The sequence below is a fragment of the Peromyscus eremicus genome, chromosome 1 (assembly GCF_949786415.1).
Source record: "Peromyscus eremicus chromosome 1, PerEre_H2_v1, whole genome shotgun sequence".
Taxonomy (NCBI): Eukaryota; Metazoa; Chordata; class Mammalia; order Rodentia; family Cricetidae; genus Peromyscus; species Peromyscus eremicus.
Window position 1 is genome coordinate 139,956,424 of NC_081416.1, and position 21,693 is coordinate 139,978,116.

The window sequence follows — 21,693 nt, forward strand, 5'->3', positions numbered from 1 at the left end:
ACTGTAACTCTTGAGGAGAAAAAGTAGACTAGTTTTACTAAAGGTACAACACTTCTAGGGAGGCATTTAAACTTCTACCACAAAAAAAGGTTCACTTAAAAACACTAATCAAAGCATTTTCCATGTATTTCTTAAAATCTCTATAATGTAATCTTCTTTTTTGAGAAACACTTTCTTATTTAGCTATATAGAAAAACAGATCTTTGATGACTACTTATCCTCATGAATGGAAGGGCAGGAAAGAAATTCACTATAATAAACATCTTAGAAAGGAAATTAAATGGAGAAATAGCTCAATTCTTAGTCCTCTATTCTTAGCAGTATTCCTGCCACCTATGCATTTTCTTCATTTTTACAGCACATATTTCACTTTACAATGACAGCCTTTTAAAGACTGTAAAATAACATTCAAAATTACCTTTTACAAGCTGTGGCCATTCGGTGACATCAGGGTGATAACAGCTTTGAGTCACTGATTAAAAACAGGTTGTCACACCAGTCTAGCTGCTAACTTGATCTGAACGTAGGCTTAATAATTCTAATAAATTAAACAAACCTTTAGTTAGAACACTAGCATAAACCCAATTCATTGTTCAAATCATAATCTTCAAAGCTTCAAATCAGTTGTCAATATAAAATTAGAAAAATTACCATAGGAAAACCTTTATGGACTATTTTCCAGTATATTGTTTTCTTAAACGATCTCATCACTTGAAAAAATGAGGAACGTTCTCAATCCAAAACTTAAAAAATGCTCCAAAAATCCAGAAAATTTTAAATATCATGTCAGCAACTCAAAAAGGTTTAGATTTAGGGATATTTCAGATTTTGCATTTTCAGATTCAGATTAGATATGCTTAACCAGTAAAGTCTATAGAAACACGCCAAAATCTAAAAAAATTCTTAAATCTGAAACACATCTGGTCCCAAGCATTTCTGAGAAAGATAATAATCCCTATTTTTCAATGTTTATATGGTTTACAAAGTACAATGATCAACAATACCCTTATGTATGACTGACTTTAGTTAGCTCTACGTGATCAAAACAGACACTATAAGAATAATAATAAGCAGCCTCAGAGTGATTAACCAACTTGCCCAAGATTTTACAAATAATGTTGAAAGTAAGATTAAAACCACGACTGACTAACCTTCTACTGATTATTAAAATTTTGCTATGGCTTAGTTTTGCTTTACAGACTTTTGAGATATAAATAAGCAAAGATTTAGAATGTGGATTATGGCAATAGTTAAAATGAGACTGATTTAATAACAGGAGTCTTAAATGGATAGAGAAATCATCTACCAAAAAGGCAAATTCTTGATGAAATAGTTCCACACACACACATATTCTGTATTTAAGTAGAATCATCTAAAATTAACTTAAAAGCATTGTATAAGAAAGTGTTCATTCTCAATCCCATTAGACTCAATTCTATGAAGTAATATGGCAAAATATGAATGTATACCCTTATTCTTCAAGTACCTTAACTCACATACAAAATTTTAACCAAATTTTTCTGATTCAAATTACACAGTACTCCTTAATCATACTATAATTCTGTCAAAATGCCTTATGTCAGGAATATATCAGTACTTAGAAATCATTTTATCCAGTTAGTTTTTCCCACAAACATCTTTCATTGATCCATACACACAGAACAAATTTCAATGAACTAAAGAAAAGAAGTATAAGATTAGTAAGGGGAAAGCCCCTTCACAATTAAAATCCTCAGACAGCAATACAAACAAGGTGACTAAAAGCCTGAATCAGAACCCAATTTAAAATAGGAAGGTATCTGAGAATCTCAAAGGAATTATTGAAACATCATATTTTTGCTAGTGTTGGCCTGAGTATATACATAAGCAACTTTAGGGGAGTCCAATAAGTAGCATTTATAATCTCTGTAAGAAATAACTCAATTTCCCAGATTTTCCTGTCTCCTAATAACAACATAGGCATCACTGAGATAGCAAGGGACAGAGGAAACATCCTTAAAATGCATGATACAGTTCCCTTATGTTTCTCATGAGACTAATAGCTTATGTGGATTGAGAATATTCAAATGAACCTAACTTCCAACTTAAAAACACAAAAATGGCAAAAGTGAAAGTAAAATTGATCAATTCATTAAAGAACTACACACACTCTAAAGATTAAGTCAAGTACTCTCTTTTAATCTTTTCCTTTTTTATGAGGTAGAATGCTCAGCTGAACACTGGTTCCAAAGCCAATCTGAGATTCCACTCTCTGCTTGATCACTTAGGACCTGGGAAATCTTGGGCAAGTTAGGTCACCTCTCTAAACCTCAGTACCTCAGTTACCTTACAGATAGAAATAAGACCATAGTATGCCTTGTATATAATATGCCTGCAAGTAAATCAGATTCTTCACACCCACAGCCTAATAGCCAAATCCATTTCCTAGATCTTCTTGTCCATATTACTTTATGTCTCTTAGTACAGTAATCTCTTATACATTCTTTCAGCACCCCACTTATATCTCTTAGTCTACCTGGTAGCATACTCACCACTTAACATGATCCTTTAAAAATGACAGGCGCTCAAATTTATTGAACGCATTATGGCATTATGCTAGCCATGACATTAAGATAATTCATGCAATATGAATTTCAAAAATAAAACAGAAACATACCATATTTCAGCAAACTTCTGAGGAGCTGGTGAATTCTAAAATCAGGCTCTTACAGATTTTTAACCTAAAATATAAAACACCTCACTCAATTCTTTTAACATAAACAACTGGATAGTCTTTCAGAAAAAAAAAAATGAAATTTGTTATAAAATAAAAGCAAATCCACCTTTAATAATACTTATAAAATCCAAAAATATACTGAAAGACAAATTATCCTACTCCTGTTACCAAGATAAGTAGCAGGGTAGCTAAGCAGGCTGTGATCCAAATATTTTCATCTGGGAAAGCATGTTTCCCATTTTCATGTACAAAGATTAACGCTCCTCATTTCCTTAGCCTCCTTACAAATAAGATGAAAATTATGAAAATTGTCACATACCTCAAATCCCTCCAGAAAACTATGGTAATTCTGCTTTTAGATAAACTCTATATGCAAAACATCTGCTGTACAAAAACATAGATGCTTATCTACTTACTACCTCTCAGAGTTGTAACCATGGCTAAATCCTTTGATCTCTCAGTCTCTCAAGTGTTAAGTGGTTGAATTAAAGAAAATGTACTGAAAGAATATAGATGCCTTCCTGGCACATAACGGGGCCACATTACACTGTAGCATTACTTAAGTAAAGTACTCCATATATATCATAAATCTTTACAAATAAAAAACAACAAAAACACCCAACTTAATATCACCATGCACAAAACTAAAGTCCATGTGGATCAAAGACCTCAACATAAATCCAGTTACACTGAACCTGATAGAAGAGAAGGTGGGAAGTAGCCTTGAACGCATTGTAACAGGAGACCACTTCCTAAATATAACACCAGTAGCACAGACACTGAGAGCAACAATTAATAAACGGGACCTCCTGAAACTAAGGAGCTTCTATAAGTAAAAGACACAGTCAATAAGACAGAACAGCAGCCAACCCCACATCTGACAGAGGGCTATCTCCAAAATATATAAAGAATTCAAGAAACTAGACATCAAAATACCAAATAATCCAATTAAAAAATTGGGTACAGCTCTAAACAGAAAATTTTCAACAGAAGAATCTCAAATGGCCAAAAGACATTTAAGGAACTGCTCAACTTCCTTAGCCATCAGGGAAATGCAAATAAAAACGACTCTGAGATACCAACTTACACCTGTCAGATGTAAGATTTTGATCAAAAACACTGATAACAGGTTATATTGGCAAGGAAGTGGAGTAAGGGGAACACTCCTCTACTGTTGGTGGGAGTGCAAACTTGTACAGCCACTTTGGAAATGAGTAAGGCGGTTTCTCAGAAAATTGGGAATTAATCTACCTCAAGACCCAGACATACCATTCTTGGGAATATACCCAAAGGATGTTCAATCATTCCACACGGACACCTGCTCAACTATGATCATAGCAGCACTGTTTGTAATAGCTAGAACCTGGAAATAACCTAGATGCCCCTCAACCAAAGAATGGATAAAGAAAAAGTGGTACATTTACATAATGGGGTATTACTCAGCGGTAAAAAAACGACATCATGAAATTTGCAGGCAAATGGATGGAACAAGAAAAAAATCATCCTGAGTGAAGCAACACAGACCCAGAAGGACAAAGATGACATGTACTCACTCATAAGTGGATACGAGGTAAAGCAAAGGATAACCAGGCTACATTCCACAACCCCAGAGAAACTAAGTAACAAGGATGACCCTAAGAGAGACAAGCATGCATCACCCTAGGAAGAAGAAATAGGTAAGATCTCCTGGGTAAACTGTGTGTGAGGGGGAGAGGATGGGGGACGAAAACATGAGGAAACCAATGGTGGAGTTGGGGAAGGGAGGGATGGGAGAGCAATGAAGGAGTTATTTTGATAGAGAGAGCCATTATGGGGTTAGGGAGAAACCTGGTGCTAGGGAAATTCCCAGGAATCCACAAGGAGGACCCCAGCTAAGATTCCTAGCAATAGTGAAGAGGGTGCCTGAATTAATGGTCATCATAGAACCTTCATCCAGTAATTGATGGAAGCAGATGCAGAGATCCACAAACAAGCACTGGGCTAAGCTACTGGAGTCCAGTTGAAGAGAGGGAGGAGGGATTATATAAGCAAGGCGGGGTCAAGATCATAATGGGGAAACCCAGAGACAGCTGACCCAAGCTAGTGGGAGCTCATGGACTCTGGACTGAAAGCTGGGGCGCCTGCATGGGACCAAACTAGGCCCTCTGAATGTGGGCGACAGTTGTGTGGCTTGTTCTGTTTATGGGGCCCCTCACAGTGGGACGAGGATTTATCCCTGATGCATGAACTGGCTTTTTGGAGCCCATTCCCTAGGGTAGGATACCTTGCTCAGCCTTCATGCAGAGGGGAAGGACTCGGTTCTGCCTCAATTTGATATGCTAGACTTTGTTGACTCCCCATGGGAAGCCTTACCCTCTCTGAGTGGATGGAAATGGGCGACATAGGAGGAATGAGGTGAGGGAGAAAGAACAGTGGTTGGTATGTAAAATAAAAAAAAAATGAAGAAATAAAAAATAAATAATAAAAATAATTTAAAAAGAAAATGTACTTAGGCTTCCCTGCAGTGATTCTGACTCAGTGCAATAAGAATGCATGAATTTGTATTTTTAACACATTCTAAGTGATCTTAATATCATAACCATATATATTTAACATCTTATCTCTAGCATTATAACCACCAACTCCCGATTATCAAAGGTATAACACCATTTCAGTAAGTCAGCATCTAAAGTAATTTAAAATTAAAAATAATAATCTCAATTATCCCCCATAACACCCCAAAAAGCAAAACAAAAAAACAAAAAAAAAAAAAAAACACTCCACTCTATATATCTATATATCACCAATTTCATTGTCCTAAGGGGGAGAAAAATCTTGTGCCATCACGTTCCGCTATTTCTACTTAACCTAACCACTATAAGTCTTCAAATTCTTCATTCAAAACATGTCAGTTAGATTTTGATTGTATACTGGTAGCTGAAAACACCATAGTAAAGAAATTATACATGATTTCTTGTGCTGTGGGGGAGATGAGGATAAATTTAAAAAAAAAACACAATAAATAATTACAATTCAAAGTAAAAGCTATGAAGGAGATTCACAGACAGTGATGCTATTATAATAGAATCCTGACTTAACAGGGGAAAAAGAAAGTCTATCCAAGAGCTTAGATTTATCACAGACTAAGTAAATCCTGGTAGCATTCACAGGCCAATAACTCAAATCAGAAAATTTAAATAAGACTATAGAATCTCTCCTCCCAAGTGAAATATATTTCTCACTGCTACAAATTCTACCTCTGGAATTCCCCCACAATCCAACACTATCCCTAAGAATTATTTTGACGGGATTCAGTTGCTTTCAGAACAAAGTTTAATCTCTCTATCACAACATTTAAGACTATGTAATCAAACCTTGCTGGCACAGCTTCTTCTTCCTGACTAGACGAAACATTAAGAGTATGTCAATCATTCATTTTTATACTTCCAATCCTTCAAAATGTTTAAAGAATAAAATAGCTCATAAAAGAGAAAACTTGGGTGGCTTGCTATACATAGTACATAAATACAAGGCTAAGATTCAAACGTAAATCTGATTCTAAAGACTATCTATGGCCATTTCTTTAGAAAAACATTCTAACTTATATTCAGGCCTGGAAATGTTAACATTAAATTGTTTCTTAATATTTCCTCTTTAAAGAATCTACTGATTCTTTTCCCTACATCGTTATCAAGATTGTTGTGATACAGAGCTTTATTATTTTACTAGTTTCTTTCTCATATATTTTGACAGAATTATCTTCCTAGAAATTAGAATTTGATCATCATCTCTCATATTAAAAATTCCTATGCCTTCTCAATGCTAACAACATAGTTTCAAACATTTTTCTCATATTAACTGAGATCCTTGTCACATGGCCACACCCAGTCATCAAAATGTTACCCATATGTGCTGACATCATGAGATATCAATCTCCTTGGGTTATTGCACTCTTTAGAAGTCCCTATTTCTGATCTCAATAATTTTGCTTTTCACGACATTTCTCTAGAAATATTTCCCTTTGCCCTGCCATTTCCATCCCTTATTCACCTATAAAAGCTTATTTAAAAAAAAAAAACTATTATTTCTAAACCTTTAAAGCACCCCAAATGAACAATGACAATTAAAAAGACTGGAAGTAATAACAGCAACAATAATAGGGAAATCAGAACCTTCACGTTACTAGTAAAATTATTTTTTAAAAAATATAGCCACTCTGAGAAGCATTTAAAAGTGTCTCTAATTTTAAATAATTACCCGATGGCCCAGCCAATTTACACCTACATACATACTCAAGAGATGTATAGTTACAACAAAAGCTGTAAACATATATTCACAACAACACTAACAACCAAAATTGGAAGCAACCCAAATACCTATCAGGTGATGACTGGACAGATAATCAAGCATAAACAATGAAGTACTATTATATGCTACATGAACAAACATGAATGAACCTTAATAATGGTATTATGTCAAGAAATAAATACACCACACACAAAAGGATATCGTTTAATTCCCCAAAGGAACTTGATAAATTGGTTTTATAGTATTGTGAAGAATAGAGGTCCAAGAAGAGCCAAGACAAATCCAAAATTAAGTAGGGAGCCTTGGAATCCCAGTTTTCAAAGCTGTATATGAAGTTATTACAAATAAAATCAATGATTAAAAAAAAAACCCTAAAGCAAATCAAATGAAGAAGCATAAAGGAGATGATACAAGTGACATTTTAAAAAATTGGAGAAAAATTTAACTCAATGTTAGGACTACTAGCTTTTCATATTCATTTTTTTAAAAGGATTCCTCTCTTCAGATGGACCAAAATAAATTATCCATACCAAAAACCCTCAACTAATAACAGACAATATCACAAGCAATTTCACTTTTTAAAATTGTAAAGAATCACGACTTTAACCTTAGAAATTGAGACTAAGATTGTATACCAGGAGAGAATGCTACAGTGGACATAACATTCTATTTTATTCTTATTCTGAAAGCATTTCTCAACTGCACTCTAAAGCAAAAAGGCTGGATAAGATAGTTCTCAACGTCCTTGTCAACATGAAACCTGTACAGTGTCTTTTCTTTTAAAATTTTTTCTGTAAATTTTAAGACACAAAGAAAATTACTTAGCATACAGCAGGCCCTGGATTTCAATCCCCAGTAGCAAAAAGAAAAAGATTTTTACTTTAAATTTGTTAAAGTGAAACATGAAGAAAAAAATCATAAAATTCATACCATTTTACCAACCACTCAGAATTAAAGCAAACACAAAGTAAGATGCCATTTGATATCATTACTTAAAATCTGACAAGTCCAAGCAGGGGGAAAAGATGCTAGAACAAAAATGGTCATACACTGCTGATAAAGTATCTGTTGGCAAATCCAATTTACATAAGAATTTGGCCATATCTAATCAACTTAAAGATAAATTCTATTCTTTAGCAACCTCATTTCTTTAATTTCCCCTAAAGAAAAACCCGTACAAGGGAAGTATAAAAAAAACTCTGTATCATTAGTCCTAAGAGCAATAAAGGAAACTGTATGGCAAATGTGTTGCTGATTAATCAATAAAACACTGATTGGCCGTTGGCTAGGCAGGAAGTATAGGCGGGGCAAGGAGGAGAATAAAGCTGGGAAGTGGAAGGCTGAGTCAGAGAGACACTGCCAGCCGCCACGATGAGAAACAGCTTGTGAAGATGCCGGTAAGCCACGAGCCATGTGGCAAGGTATAGATGAATGGAAATGGATTAATTTAAGCTATAAGAACAGTTAGCAAGAAGCCTGCCACGGCCATACAGTTTGAAAGCAACATAAGTCTCTGTGTTTACTTGGTCGGGTCTGAGAGGCTGTGGGACTGGCAGGTGAAAGAGATTTGCCCTGACTGTGGGCCAGGCAGGAAAACTCTAGCTACAGGAAATAATCCAAAATATTCATAAGTAGTGGGATACAATACTATTTAGATATCCATACAGTGGAATACCACAGAGCAGTAAAACAAAACAACAGACCTGAATGTGTCTATATACATATCTCAAAAACATAACAGAGTTAAAACAAGTCAAGTGATGACAGGTATATACAAAACACATCTACAAAATCTTAAGTGTGAGATATCATTTATGAACAAGGGTCGTATTTAAGCACAAAACAGGAAATACTCAAGAACCTCAAGATACCTGTTACATGGGTAAGAAAAAGGGTACTAGGACTTGGAGGGAGGGATTAAATTTCTAAAATATCAAAACTGGCATCATTTATATTCCTGGGTTAGGTAAGTAGATTTTTTTACTACATTATTTACTAAATGCTTTAAGTATTGTACATATATGTTTTAAAGAGAAAAAATAAAATTAAGAGTATACTATGTCCAAGGTAAAAACAAAGCCCTGGGATCTTACATAATTAGGTGACCCAATCTTCCTGCTTTGTGAAAAATATCCTAATAAGATAAAAATGTAGGGCTGGTGAGATGACTTTGTGGGCAAAGTGCTTGCCATAAAAGCCTGACACCTTAGTTAGATCTCGGGGACCAAAGTTAAAAATTGACAGAAACCAAATTATCCTCTGACCTCTACACACATAGTATGGCACTCCCATGCGCAAACACACATCATACAAAACATATTAATATTAATAGCAATAATAATAGAAACTTACCCTGGACATAATGCCCAGAACCGCAAAAATAGAAATGATAGATAGACAGGTAGATAGACAGACAGGCAGGCAGATAGATGAACAAATGAATAGATAAATGCTATTATTACAACATAACAATTTTAAGCACAGAATAAGTGTCTAAATAATCAACTACCTCTTGACCAGTAAAAAGAGAGATCAATCCTAATTTCTCAAAATTTGGTATGAATAATTGTCCAGTATTGATCTAGTACTGCCTATTTCTGCTTAATTTTTATCTCCAGCCTAGAGGGTTATTCATTATCATACATACATGTTTCCCAAGCCTGTAGCAAGCATCCTAAACTAGAGTCACAAAAACTAGAAAGTAGTTTGTTCATTCTAGCATTTACAAATACCTATATCTGCAGAATGAAAAGGTTGACAGGGAAAGACAAAGGAAGAGGGAGACAAGAGGGTGGAAAGAGGAAGAAAGAGATGAAGAAGGGAAAGATGGAGAAAGGGAGAAGAAAAAGGATAGAGAATGCAAAATGTGTACACAAGAAAACATTTACTGTTCTCACAGACTCTTCAATACAGGAGTAGACATTTAATTTCAATTGGTAAAGTTATGTACATATTGCACCGCAAAAATATACCTGTTTTTAAGTTCACTTCTTCCCTATGTTTCATTTAGCTCAAAAAATGGAGTAAGATAAATTTTCAGAATGGGGTAGGCAGATGATCCATACACAGTTAAATCAGACCAAAAAAGTCTCATTTTTTAAGTAACACGAAACATAATGTACCAGACAGTAATTATACACAATCTAAAGAACAGATACCAAGTTTTATGTGTACAAAAGACTAAAACTAGCTCAGTTCTACTATGCTTACGGGTTCTTATTTCAAAATTATATCGTCCAATCTATGGAACAAAGTATATTCCTCTTTTTTAATTTCCTATTCCTATCTCCAATCTAAAAACCTATATGTTACAGAATCAGTGAGAAACAGCAGCAGAGAGAATGAGGATGCAGCAGCATTTACAAGTGGAGAAATTTCATTTATTAGCAACTTGGGATTTGGATTTTCCTAGTGTATTTTCCAACAACAGCACAGGATACACTGTCAGCTCACTTCAAAAGCGAGGAAAGAAAAATATTATCTAACTAGTCTTTATCTGAAATAAGATCTATCAACTAGTACACATAATATACAGGTACTCAAAAAGCATTATTTTAAAGTCCCAAATAAAAACAAAAATATTTAACAAAGACAAATATTAAATATCCCCATTTTGGGCATGTTGTATGATCAGCAAATGCGGTACATATCCACACTGAGGGACACAATAAGTAGAAATTTTAAGGAAAAAAATACTAGTAAGCTAGAACCTACTTCCCTTTACGACACACTGGCTTTATATACAAAGCACAACTATGCACTTCTTTTGCCTTCCAAAGAACAGCATTATGTTTCACATCCAATACTAGGTGAAGTGTTGAAACTATAATGAGAAGGAATTCTTACAGTGTTACTAAAGGTATCAACTAAAATAAAGAATGAGTTTTGGAATGCACAATAGAGTACAAGGAAATAACAAAATGTAAAGTTTGTTCATACTGAATATGTGGCTCGTTATAGTATCCTCTACATTGTCCATATCTTCTATATTTAAGTAGAAGAAAATTACGGCCACGTTTCATTCCACAAAGGCAATTCTAAGCCTACTTTCTTACATTTGAGAGAAAGTCCTTTAGAAGTCTGAAGTGGACAAGCCATCTCTTTTATACAAGGCAGAAGTTATTACATGGAAAGACTATCCATAGAAGTACAACACTGAGAGCAACTTCATTCAGGCCATGAATAGTTTTGTGTGTAAAACTGCTAGCTTTAAATGCCCAAAAGAACATTTTTAATTGAACATGTATGCACCAGGCATAAGTAAGAAACAGTGGTTCACAGCCATAGACCCGGCACTGGAGCAGTGAAGTCAGAAGGATAAGTAGCTCAGGTCATCTTCAATTATAGAGTTTGAGGCTAGCCTGGGCTATATAAGACATTGTCTTAAAAAACATACAAAGTCAACAAGAAAGTATCCCAGCACTTGGAAGGCATAGGCATACGACCAAGAATTCAAGGATAGCATGAGCTACACTGTCAGGTACAGCCTAGCCTGGGCTATGTAGCTTGACTCTTTTTCAAACAACTTTCTACTGCTACTACCACCACCCCACACAAAACATCACCAATTAGAAAAGATCTACAAGGCTCCATAATACAAAGAAGTTAAATTATTTTTTTCAACCTGGGGATGTAGCCCATTGGTAGATATCCTGCCTGGCATGTAGCAGCAAGGCCCAGCAATCCATCCTCAGCAAAGTAAAACCAAATTCAAAGTATTTCTTTTTTGAATGTCTGACTTCTATCAATTTATTGAGATATGTACCACACTGCTCAAATGATGCTGACAGGTACAGAAGACCAACTTCTGAAACGCACTGAGATGCAAAGAGTAACAGCATCAGATTCTACACAGCACAGACAACAGATGTGTAAGGAAGATTTTATCCTGCTTATGTAACAAATGTACAAGATCTATACACTACTTCTGTGCTTTTACTTACTTCAAATAAAGATGCCAGCTTCAGTAAGACTTACATAGGATTCTCTTTCACAAATCAGGTACAATTTCTTAATGAAAGCTCCTACTCATATTTACCACAACTGACCTTCAAGAATAAGCCTATGTAGTATGTTGCTATCACTCATAAAACTTGTTCATAAAACTAATTCACTCGCCAATCACTTAATTAATAAAACAGGTCAAGTAGAGCAAATTACAAGGATTCAGTATTACAACTAAATAACATAACACTAACAATTAAGAGTTATTGTTCATGTTAAATGTAGTTATCATATCTGAAATAAATTCACATATTGTAAATGCAGCTGGTTAAGGAAGCACGGACCTGCAATCCTTGCACTGGAAAGAGGTAGGGAGATCAGGAGTTCAATGTTGTGCTACCAGTCAGTTCTATGCCAACCTAGACTACATAACTTTTGTCTCAAAATAAACAAAAATAAAAATGTCCCCAGATAATATTTCTTTAAAAGGCTTAGCATATAGCATATTAACAGAAAACAGTTAACAGAAAGTCACGTTCTATCACTCTTTCTACTACAAATTTCCTGGGCAAATTACTTTATACAGTATCAATCAACTTTCAAGAAGTATCGTGTATGAGCAACATAATCCTCTGAAACTAGAAAGCAGTAACGCTTTCATGTGTGAGATTATCATGTCTTAGAAAGATAAATAAATGGCCTGTTCATTTTTAGTTCATTCTGGCTCAAAAAAAAAAAAAAAAAAAAAAAAAAAAAAAACCCAGAAGTAGGGGGAGCAAGAGCTTCTGGCAGCAAAAAAATTGAATTCTTTCCTTTATTTCAATAGTCCTGGGTTTTTGTTTCCTGAACCACTGAAACTCTGAAGCATTTATTATTTCTTGTGTGGCTTCAGGGAAGTAAGACCTAGAGATACTAGAGATGCATAACATATACTTGAACCTCTATCAAAAAGCAGTGTTAAAAAAAAAAAAACACTATTTCATTTGTAGACAGTCCTAATACTAATTATCTTTCCAAATTACTATCCAGTTAGTTTACTTGTTCTAGACAATTGAACTCAAGGAACTATAGCTAGCATTTTGTAATTAAATGAAAACATGAGAAGAAATTTGATGTATATTTATCAATAAGTCATTTTGTTAAAAAGGAATAAAGCACCTTCAAGTATTTCAAATACCTCATGTTTGGAAAAAGAAATTATGAGAAAAATAACAGTATTTCTATTTAATACAATTTTATTTCACATCTTTTATTAGAAAGAATAAATGCTCTGTCTGTGGCATCTTCTAAAGGTTACTTTTTATTAATAGTATGGAAAATACATATCTCCATAAAAGTGGGTGGGCAATTACAAAGTACATGTAACTATTCTTCTGAACAGATAGACCAGAACACCTGCCAATATATGTAGAATCCTGACCTGGGAGCCAGAGACTCCAGACTGATTCTGGCCCTAGGTGATTTAAGAAAACCATATTAAACCTTAACTCTTTAATTTCCTTGTGTTAAAAAAAAATGCAGTAGCTGATCTCAGGCAGAGGACTATTCTGGTTTATAACAGCTATGACTCCATTATCAGAAGTTAGAATAATAATCACTCTCCCAAAACTAGTACTAACAAGCCAAGTACCAGAGTAAATCTATTTTATTTTACACATACCACACATGTATGCATACTATAAATCAGATATTGAATGACAGGCTGGAACCAAGACATGAATGAACACATGTGCTTGGATTGTATCTCCAGCCAACTCCCCAAAAAAGGTACCAACAGTAAGTCTTAACAATTGCAGCTAAGGGCTAAGGGATGTCTCATCTACAGAACTGACTTAAGACTGAAAGGACATAGAGAATCTAGGTTCAATTCCCAGAACCCTCACAGCAACTAACAACTATCTGTAATCCTAGTCATAGCAGACCAAACACCTTCCTCGGGCCTCCACAGGCTCTGCACACATGTGGTGCAGTCATGCATGCAGGCAAAACTCTCATAAAACAAAATCTCAAAAAAATAATGAGAGAGGCAGACAGAAACACAGGGATACATTTCAACCCAAACATTGTGGTACAGGCCTGTAATCTAGCTACTATGGAAGATGAGACAGGTGGACTCTCAGCTCAAGGTCTGCCTGGGCTAGAGTGAGTCTAAGGCAGCCTGGCCAACCTAATGAGGCCTGTGTCAAAAAGCACAAAAAGGACAAGGACTGGCATGTGAGAGGACCTAGGTTCAATCCCTAGTCCAGCTAAACAAATCCTCCTAAAACTACTCGTTTTCAATGAAATTAGCTTTGATCTTAGGATTTCTCAGTATCCCTAACTATGAGATACATTTCTATTTAAGGTGTATGTGTGTAGGGTTAGGGGGTAGGGGTGTCTTTTTCTTTATGTAAACTACCCAGTGTTTGATAATATAGCAGGCTGAATAGGCTTAAGGCATCTGGAAAGATACTCTCTGATTAAACAACAGAAATCCTTGCACTTAAAGACTGAACTCACAATGAAAAAGAAAACAAGCAATAGAATAAATAATGGGCTACAGACCACTATATACAAGATAATTCAGAAAAACTAAGTATGATGTCTTCTAAGGTAAAATTGAAAGGCACACTGTACAGTCTTTAATCCTCACATCTGGGATACCTTCACCATCCTGTTTATAAATAAAACCATGGCTCAGCAAAAATGAAATCAAGCTCTAATTACAAAGCTATTTCCAGGCTGCATGGTGCTGGCACACGGCTTTATCCCAGAGGCAGAGGCAAAGAGATCTCTGTAAGTTCAAGGCCAGGCTGGTCAACAGAGCTAGTTCCAGGACAGCCAGGGATATACAGAGAAACCCTGTCTGGAAACCACCACAACCACCACCCCACCCCACCCCACCCCCACCCCATGCCAAAAAAATAAAGGAAAGAAAAAAAAAAAAACACAAAGCTATTTCCACTACACATTTTATCACATCTCTACCATTAACTTTTTTTGAGACATGCTCTCACCTCTTATCCTAGGCTAGCTTTGACCTTGCCACAATCCTGCCTCAGCCTCTCAATCGTTGAGTTTACAGATATAAGGCACCATGCCTGGCTTAACATTGTCTTTATATTTATCAGTGAGGAAAAAAAAACTGTCAAAAACATCCAAAATTCTATTATCCTAAACCCTTATGAAGAGAATTATCAAAGACGTTTTAAAGACTATTTTTATATGGCCCTCTGTCATATGCTTTCTGTACTTGAAAGTACTTAAAAGACCACTTCTGAAAACTCATCTCCATTTTTTAAAAATCAGAAAACTGATATTTTAATAACTACATATGCACTTAATATATAGATCAATTTAACAGTAATGTTATCATTAATAACAAACATAAACCTAAATAGAATAAATGACAGGAATATACCAATAGTCATTTAAGTTTTCTTCTTAAAGATATCTGCAATAATCATTTTAAGCTCTTGAGCAGAAAAAAAATAGCTATGGTTAATTTAGAGGACAAATGTTCACAAAATTGAGAGAAACATTATTACAGCAATTATTTGACAGAAGACAGAGATTGGCATAAATGTATGAAAGAAAATACAATTGACTTTAACGTTACATGTCAGAAGCATTACAGATACCCAATAAATGCTGTTAAAAGGACTAATCAAGTGGGATGAATTTTAGACTCTGGTAAAAATTACATTTAAAGACATAAAACAGGACAGTAGCCAGTCCTGCTGGCCTACACCTTTTAATCCCAGCACCCTCGAGTCAGAGCCAGGAGGAGAGTTCCAGGTCATCCAGAGCTACACCATAAGATCCTTTCTCAAAAAATAAAATAAAATAAAAGGTGCTGGGGGAGTAGATTTCAGGGATAAAAACAAAAGCCACCTACAAAATCTGCTTGTAAAAGATATTCTAACCCCATAAAGTTAAACTCCTCAGATATGGGGGCAATGTCCAAAGGAGTATGTGTATACTACTCTACACACCAATGCAAGTTAAATATTGACACAAGTCTTTCATAGCTTACATTCTGATTTTGAAAACAAAGCTACAAGTCATCTCTTTTTATTATGTAGGGTATCTCTTATTTAAAAAAAAATACAGATTGCAAATTATTTGTTGAAGCTCTCATTTTTGTTACAGATTTTGATGCATGGGCTTTTTTGTAATGCTAAGTATTTAAGGACTTACAGTCATTCTTAAGGCTTATCAGCAAAATAGATGTGGTAGTCATTTCCTTAAAAATGCAGTAAGCAGATTAGCTTTAAATGGAGACTCTAATACCAAAGAAATTTCTATCATACATACCAAGACAAAAAAATTCTTTTTAACCTCTACTAAATTCTAAATTTACCTGAATTGCCAAAGCTATCTTAAGAGTAGTCACTAATCTGAGCTGTGAGAAAAACACTTCTCATGTCCCTTTTCCCATTTATTCAACAAGATTTACTGGGTAGCGACATGACTTTGGTATGTAGCTTTTTAACAGCTGTATTTCTTAAACTTTAGGTCTTTATTTCAAGCGCATTTTCCTCTCCAAAACATTCTGACATAATCTGCTACTTCTCCCCAAATCATAGGTTATACCCATAGTCCTTCACGATTGAAGATAATCGTGGATCCTACATTCAATATACTATTTAGTTTACATTTGCAACAGCACACTAGCTACTTAATACAATCCCAAAGAGATTTTGTACTGTTCTATTTTAGCATGCTCATAAGTCATTTTTTAAAAAATGACATAAAATTGTCTTTCGAGGATTCTAAGTCTGAAAAGTCTTATTAAAATTATATTTTCTATTTTTAGGGCTAAACCATTTAGTACGTTCAATTGTGATTCTTCCAACAAAAAGCCTCCGCATCAAGATGGGGAAAACGTCCTTTTCATTTTCTCAACTGAAAAGGGGGAGGGGAGAGGAGGAGGAGGAGGAGGAGGAGGAGGAGGAGGAGGAGGAGGAGGAGGAGGCCAACTGCTTACAGGTTTGCATTTAAATTTAACACAGCAGTTTCTGAGGAATCCAGTAACTCACGTTCAACTACTGAATTCTATCAGAAGCAGCACACGGAGAAACTGAGAGCGCAATCCTTGGGCTTGATGTACGGCTTCATCCGTCTTTCCTTTCCAATCCACCCCCAATACCCCAACCCACTAAGCACACGTCTAAATATGTCTTCCCACCCAGAGCGCCCCTTTGGAGGAAAAGGCCTGCCCTTCGCAGCCCGAAGCCACAGCAGGCTCTCCGATCCCCGCTTCGATGAGGCCCCAATTTCGATGCCCTGCACGTCCGCCCCACCCCGGGCCCACACGGGTACCCGCGGGCGACAAAACCCTCCCTCCAGCGCTCAGCCAGCACTGACAGTTAAGGCTGCAGCAGCCGCAGCCACCAGGGCCTACTCCTGGCACCGGCCCCTCCAGACCACGCGCCCCAAGCACTCGCTCACAGAAGCGGGTGAGGGCCCGGGCGCCTACTCTGCCTGAGCGGTCCAGAGGGGACGAGAGGGCCGGCGGTACAGACCAGAGGGAGCGCGCCGGGCAGGCCGCGGCCGCAGCAGCACTGACCTGTCCTCGCCCCCGCGCCTGGGCTGCGGCCGCCTCACTGGTTCTAGTTGCCCTCGTCTGCCGCCGCCGCCCGCCACCGCCTCGTTTCCTTTCGCTGGCGCCACCGCCGGAGCTCATGCGGGACCCACGCTACTCCTCAGGAAACGGAGGCCGGGAGGCCAGGCGCCCGGGCAACGCTGGAGTCGGCGCGCTGATCGGCTGCTGCCGCGGTCTGTCCACAGTGGGGTGCGAGGGAGGCGAGCAACTCCGAGGAGAAGCAGAAGGAGGCGCCACCGTCCGCGACAGGTAGACAGAGGAGAGGCGTGAGGAGGCGGTGGACGGCTGCGTGGCCGGGTGCGCGAGCGAGCGCAGGAGGGGGCGGCGAGGTGCGGGCGAAGACGAAAGGCCCTGTCGTCTCCTGTAGTCACCCACAGAGGAGCGCCACCATCTTGGGAGAAACACGGGTCTCGCGAACGCAGCGCAGGACGGGAGGACTGGGTGGGCGGGCCGAGTATCCCGACAGGCAGCGCGCGCCGCCCTGCAGGGCGAGGGCTCGGAGCGGAGAGGCGGGATGCGAGGCGAGGTCGCGCGTGCGTGGGAGGGCGACGGGCTCCGCCCCGCCCCGCTCGCCGCTCCGCGAGGCCCTCCTCTAGCTCGACTTCGCCAGCGGCGCGGGGACCGGTGGGAAGGGGAGATGGCCTTGGGCTCGGTGGAAGCCAGCCAGGCGCTGTCGCCATCTTGAGACAGGGCTGGGAGAGGCGTGGTGCTTTTAGGCCGTGCTCCTTTCATCCGGCCCCTGTGCTTCAGTGTACTCGGGGAGAGCGGCCCGGGCCAGCCTGCCGAGGACAGCCTCAGGGTCAGTTAGGCGGACTAATTGGTTCCGAGAGTCGGCCGAGGCTCGAGGAGGAGCAGAAGTGTGCAGTTGCTAGGGCTGACCCCTGTGGCTTTTCACCCGAGCTGCCCTGGTAAACGTTGCAAGGGTTGCTGAGAGTGGACAAGCTTTCAGCACACAAGGTCATCAGCTCAGGCCTCTGCCAGCGCAGGATATGTCCCAGGTTTACCAGACTAGAAGATAAAAGCCCAGGTCCTGCAGAGTCGTCTTCCAGTAGGCTGTCAACTGAAAGAAGTAACCGCCTGCTGAATCCCACGTGGATAGAGGCTAATTTTGATGTATATAACAGCTGAACCATGTTAAAGCCATGGGTCTTGATGGTACCCGAGTGACCTTTTTACTTAACGGGTTTTGTTGCTGTTGTTAATGGCTTTGACACTTGCCACTAAATTTATAAAGACTGGCTGACAAGTCATTTTCTGTTTTATAACATTGTGGATAAGCCTTAATCATATAGTACTCAAAATGTAACAATCACACGTAGCAATGTACTTTTTCGTTACTTAGAACTTACACAAATGTGTACATATATGTGTGTGTGTATACCACATCTTCCCACTATAAACAGTTATTTATTAAAACTATGAAAACTAAGCAAGAGGGTGAAAAAAGAATGTAAGCTATTCTGGGATAAATGATAATAAATGACATTGTTGTAATGTCAGGTTTTAAGATTCTTTAAAAAATAATTTTTTTCATCTCTCCCTCCCATTACAGCTCTTCATTTGGAAATTACCATTGTATTTTATGGAAAGAGCCAGTAACAAATATAACCTTTTAAGGATTTATCTTTGCAAATTATTAAAATATACAACCAAAAATTAAGACCATTAAACTATAAAGCATATTACTATTGCAGGATATGAAGATGTTTTCAGCTATTCTCGAATAAATAGAAGTTGTCTGAAAAAGAAAAGTAATTTTATAATAGTGAGAATTATGAAAATGTAGCCAAAACCCCAGAATTCTAAAAAACTTAAAAGTTTAAGTTAGGAGATGGATGTCAAAATGCCAATCCAGTTCTGTATGGAGATCACGGAGAATCCCAATTTGTCTTGGGAATCTGAAGAAATTATCTTTTTAGTTAACGTTAAATATGGGGTTTTTTGTTGTTGTTGTTTTGTTTTTTTGAGACAAGGTTTCTCTGTGTAGTTTTGGTGCCTGTTCTGGATCTCGCTCTGTAGATTAGGCTGGCCTTGAACTTACAGAGATCTGACTGGCACTGCCTCCTGAGTGCTGGGATTAAAGACGTGCACCACCACTGCCAGGCTAAATATGTATTCTTATATTTGCCACTGATTTGAACTCATGTATTTTGGATTATCATTTTTAAAATTTAGAAACATTTATAAACTGCTAGATGTGAAGGTGCTTGCCTGCAATCCCAGTACAGAGGAGGATGAGGCAGGCAAATCTGAAGTTCCCTGGCAGGCCTCAATATAAAGAGAGACTATCTCAAAAGGGGCTGGAGAAAGCAATGTTTATGGTAAAAATTATCACCATGAATGATTCTTGACAACATAGTCACATACTTTTCATAAAAATTATTTCTTCCATAGCAGGCTTATATTGTTTTCATACACTTTTTCTAGAAAAAGCAACTTATTATCTAGGTGGGCAATAAATTCTTTAGACTACTTTAGTCTAAATGAGACTCAACAGTTTTTAATATTTTATTTTAAATGTAAGAGAAATAAGCAAATTAATTGTATAAGCAAATTAATTTATGCTTTGAACATACTTAGTGTCTACTATTTACCCAGAACTATCGAGGCCTTGTGAAACAATAAAAAATAATCCCTGTACCTATCTTCAGTAAATCAATTTAAGAGAAAATCAGGCCTGTAAAAGTGTTAACAGTTTTAAAGCAATTCAATGATTGTGTAGTTAAGAGGTTGTTTGTAGCTGGAGTTTTCTCCAGTCTACCTGGCTTCTGCATCCACTCCGACCCCAGTAAACACACAGAGACTTATATTATAAACTGTATGGCCGTGGCAGGCTTCTTGTTATCTGTTCTTATATCCTAAATTAACTCATTTCTATAAATCTATACCTTGTCACGTGGCTCATGGCTTACCGGTATCCTTACAAGTTGCTTCTCATCAGGCAGCTGGCACCTGTAGCTAGAGTTTTTCTGGTCCTGCCTGGCCCAAGGTCAGGACAAATCTCTCTCACCCGCCAGTCCCACAGCCTCTCAGACCCAACCAAGTAAACACACAGAAACTTATATTGCTTATAAACTGTATGGCTGTGGCAGGCTTCTTGCTAACTTTTCTTACAGCTTAAATTAATCCATTTCTATAAATCTATACCTTGCCACGTGGCTCGTGGCTTACTGGCATCTTCACATGCTGTTTGTCATCGTGGCGGCTGGCAGTGTCTCTCTGACTCAGCCTTCCACTTCCCAGCTTTATTCTCCTCCTTGTCCTGCCTATACTTCCTGCCTGGCCACTGGCCAATCAGTAATTTATTTATTGACCAATCAGCAACACACTTGACATACAGACCATCCCACAGCAAGCAGCATCTCCCTGACTCAGCCTTCCACTTCCCAGAATTCTCCTCCCTCCTTGTCCTGACTATACTTCCTGCCTGGCTACTAGCTAGTCAGCACTTTATCAATCAATCATCCACAGCACTTCCCCTTTTCTTTTTTTTTCAAAAAGGAAGGTTTTTAACTTTAACATAGTAAAATTACATATAACAAAACAATTATCAAGCAAGAATTACAATTACAATATCTAGTCTATTTATAATATCGAGTCTATTTGTATTTGGAAAAATTAAAGAAGATATTTTATCTATCCTATATTTGTGAGTCCAAAGTTTTATGTCTAACTTATCTTTTATCATGACTAAAGAAATTATAACTATCTAGTCTTCAACTACATCAAAGACCCCAAAGGGATATAATATTACCTGAGAAACGGGAGAAAGACGCAAGCAAATTTCGGGAGTCTTGGGAGAGTAGACAGAGACAACTGGCATCCTGGACAGTCATCCAAAGGTCCTTGGTAAAGTTGGGGCATCTGTCTTCAGCCCACTGGCCTAGAGTCTCTCAATCACTTCTCTGTGTCCTGTAGAATGTCTGGCAGTTTCCTCTGCGAAGCAGGAACCTGAAGGACCATTTTGCCAAGCAAGGTTCAGTGGTAATCTTCCTATGGCATCTATATATATCCAGTCGATCAAGCAGTCCAGGCAAGAACAGTTTCTTGCCCAAATGGCTATTTTTGCCAAGAAGAAGATAAGCTCCATATAGAGTGTCTTCAATGCCCATCGTCCTCTCTGAAGTAAATAGTTGCTGCCAGGAGCAGACATGTCTCA

The 21,693-nt window shown here is 37.8% G+C and overlaps 1 protein-coding gene across 6 annotated transcripts in view; it reads right to left on the reverse strand.

Annotated features, from left to right (window-relative positions):
- Window positions 1-17,976, reverse strand: part of Ube3a (ubiquitin protein ligase E3A) — a 100,091-nt gene extending 82,115 nt beyond the window's left edge. For 2 of the 6 annotated variants that reach the window (XM_059273616.1, XM_059273576.1), the window contains exons 1-3: window positions 16,969-17,350; window positions 2,657-2,720; window positions 419-538 (exon numbers count right to left, since the gene is read on the reverse strand). In XM_059273616.1, the coding sequence (XP_059129599.1) occupies window positions 419-438 (20 nt within the window). In that variant the 5' untranslated portion in view covers window positions 439-538; window positions 2,657-2,720; window positions 16,969-17,350. Of the gene's footprint in view, window positions 1-418; window positions 539-2,656; window positions 2,721-16,968; window positions 17,351-17,498 lie in introns of those variants that run through there. The other 4 variants (XM_059273582.1, XM_059273599.1, XM_059273591.1 and 1 more) reach the window with 4 other exon arrangements.
- Between the last annotated feature and the right edge of the window lie 3,717 nt (window positions 17,977-21,693).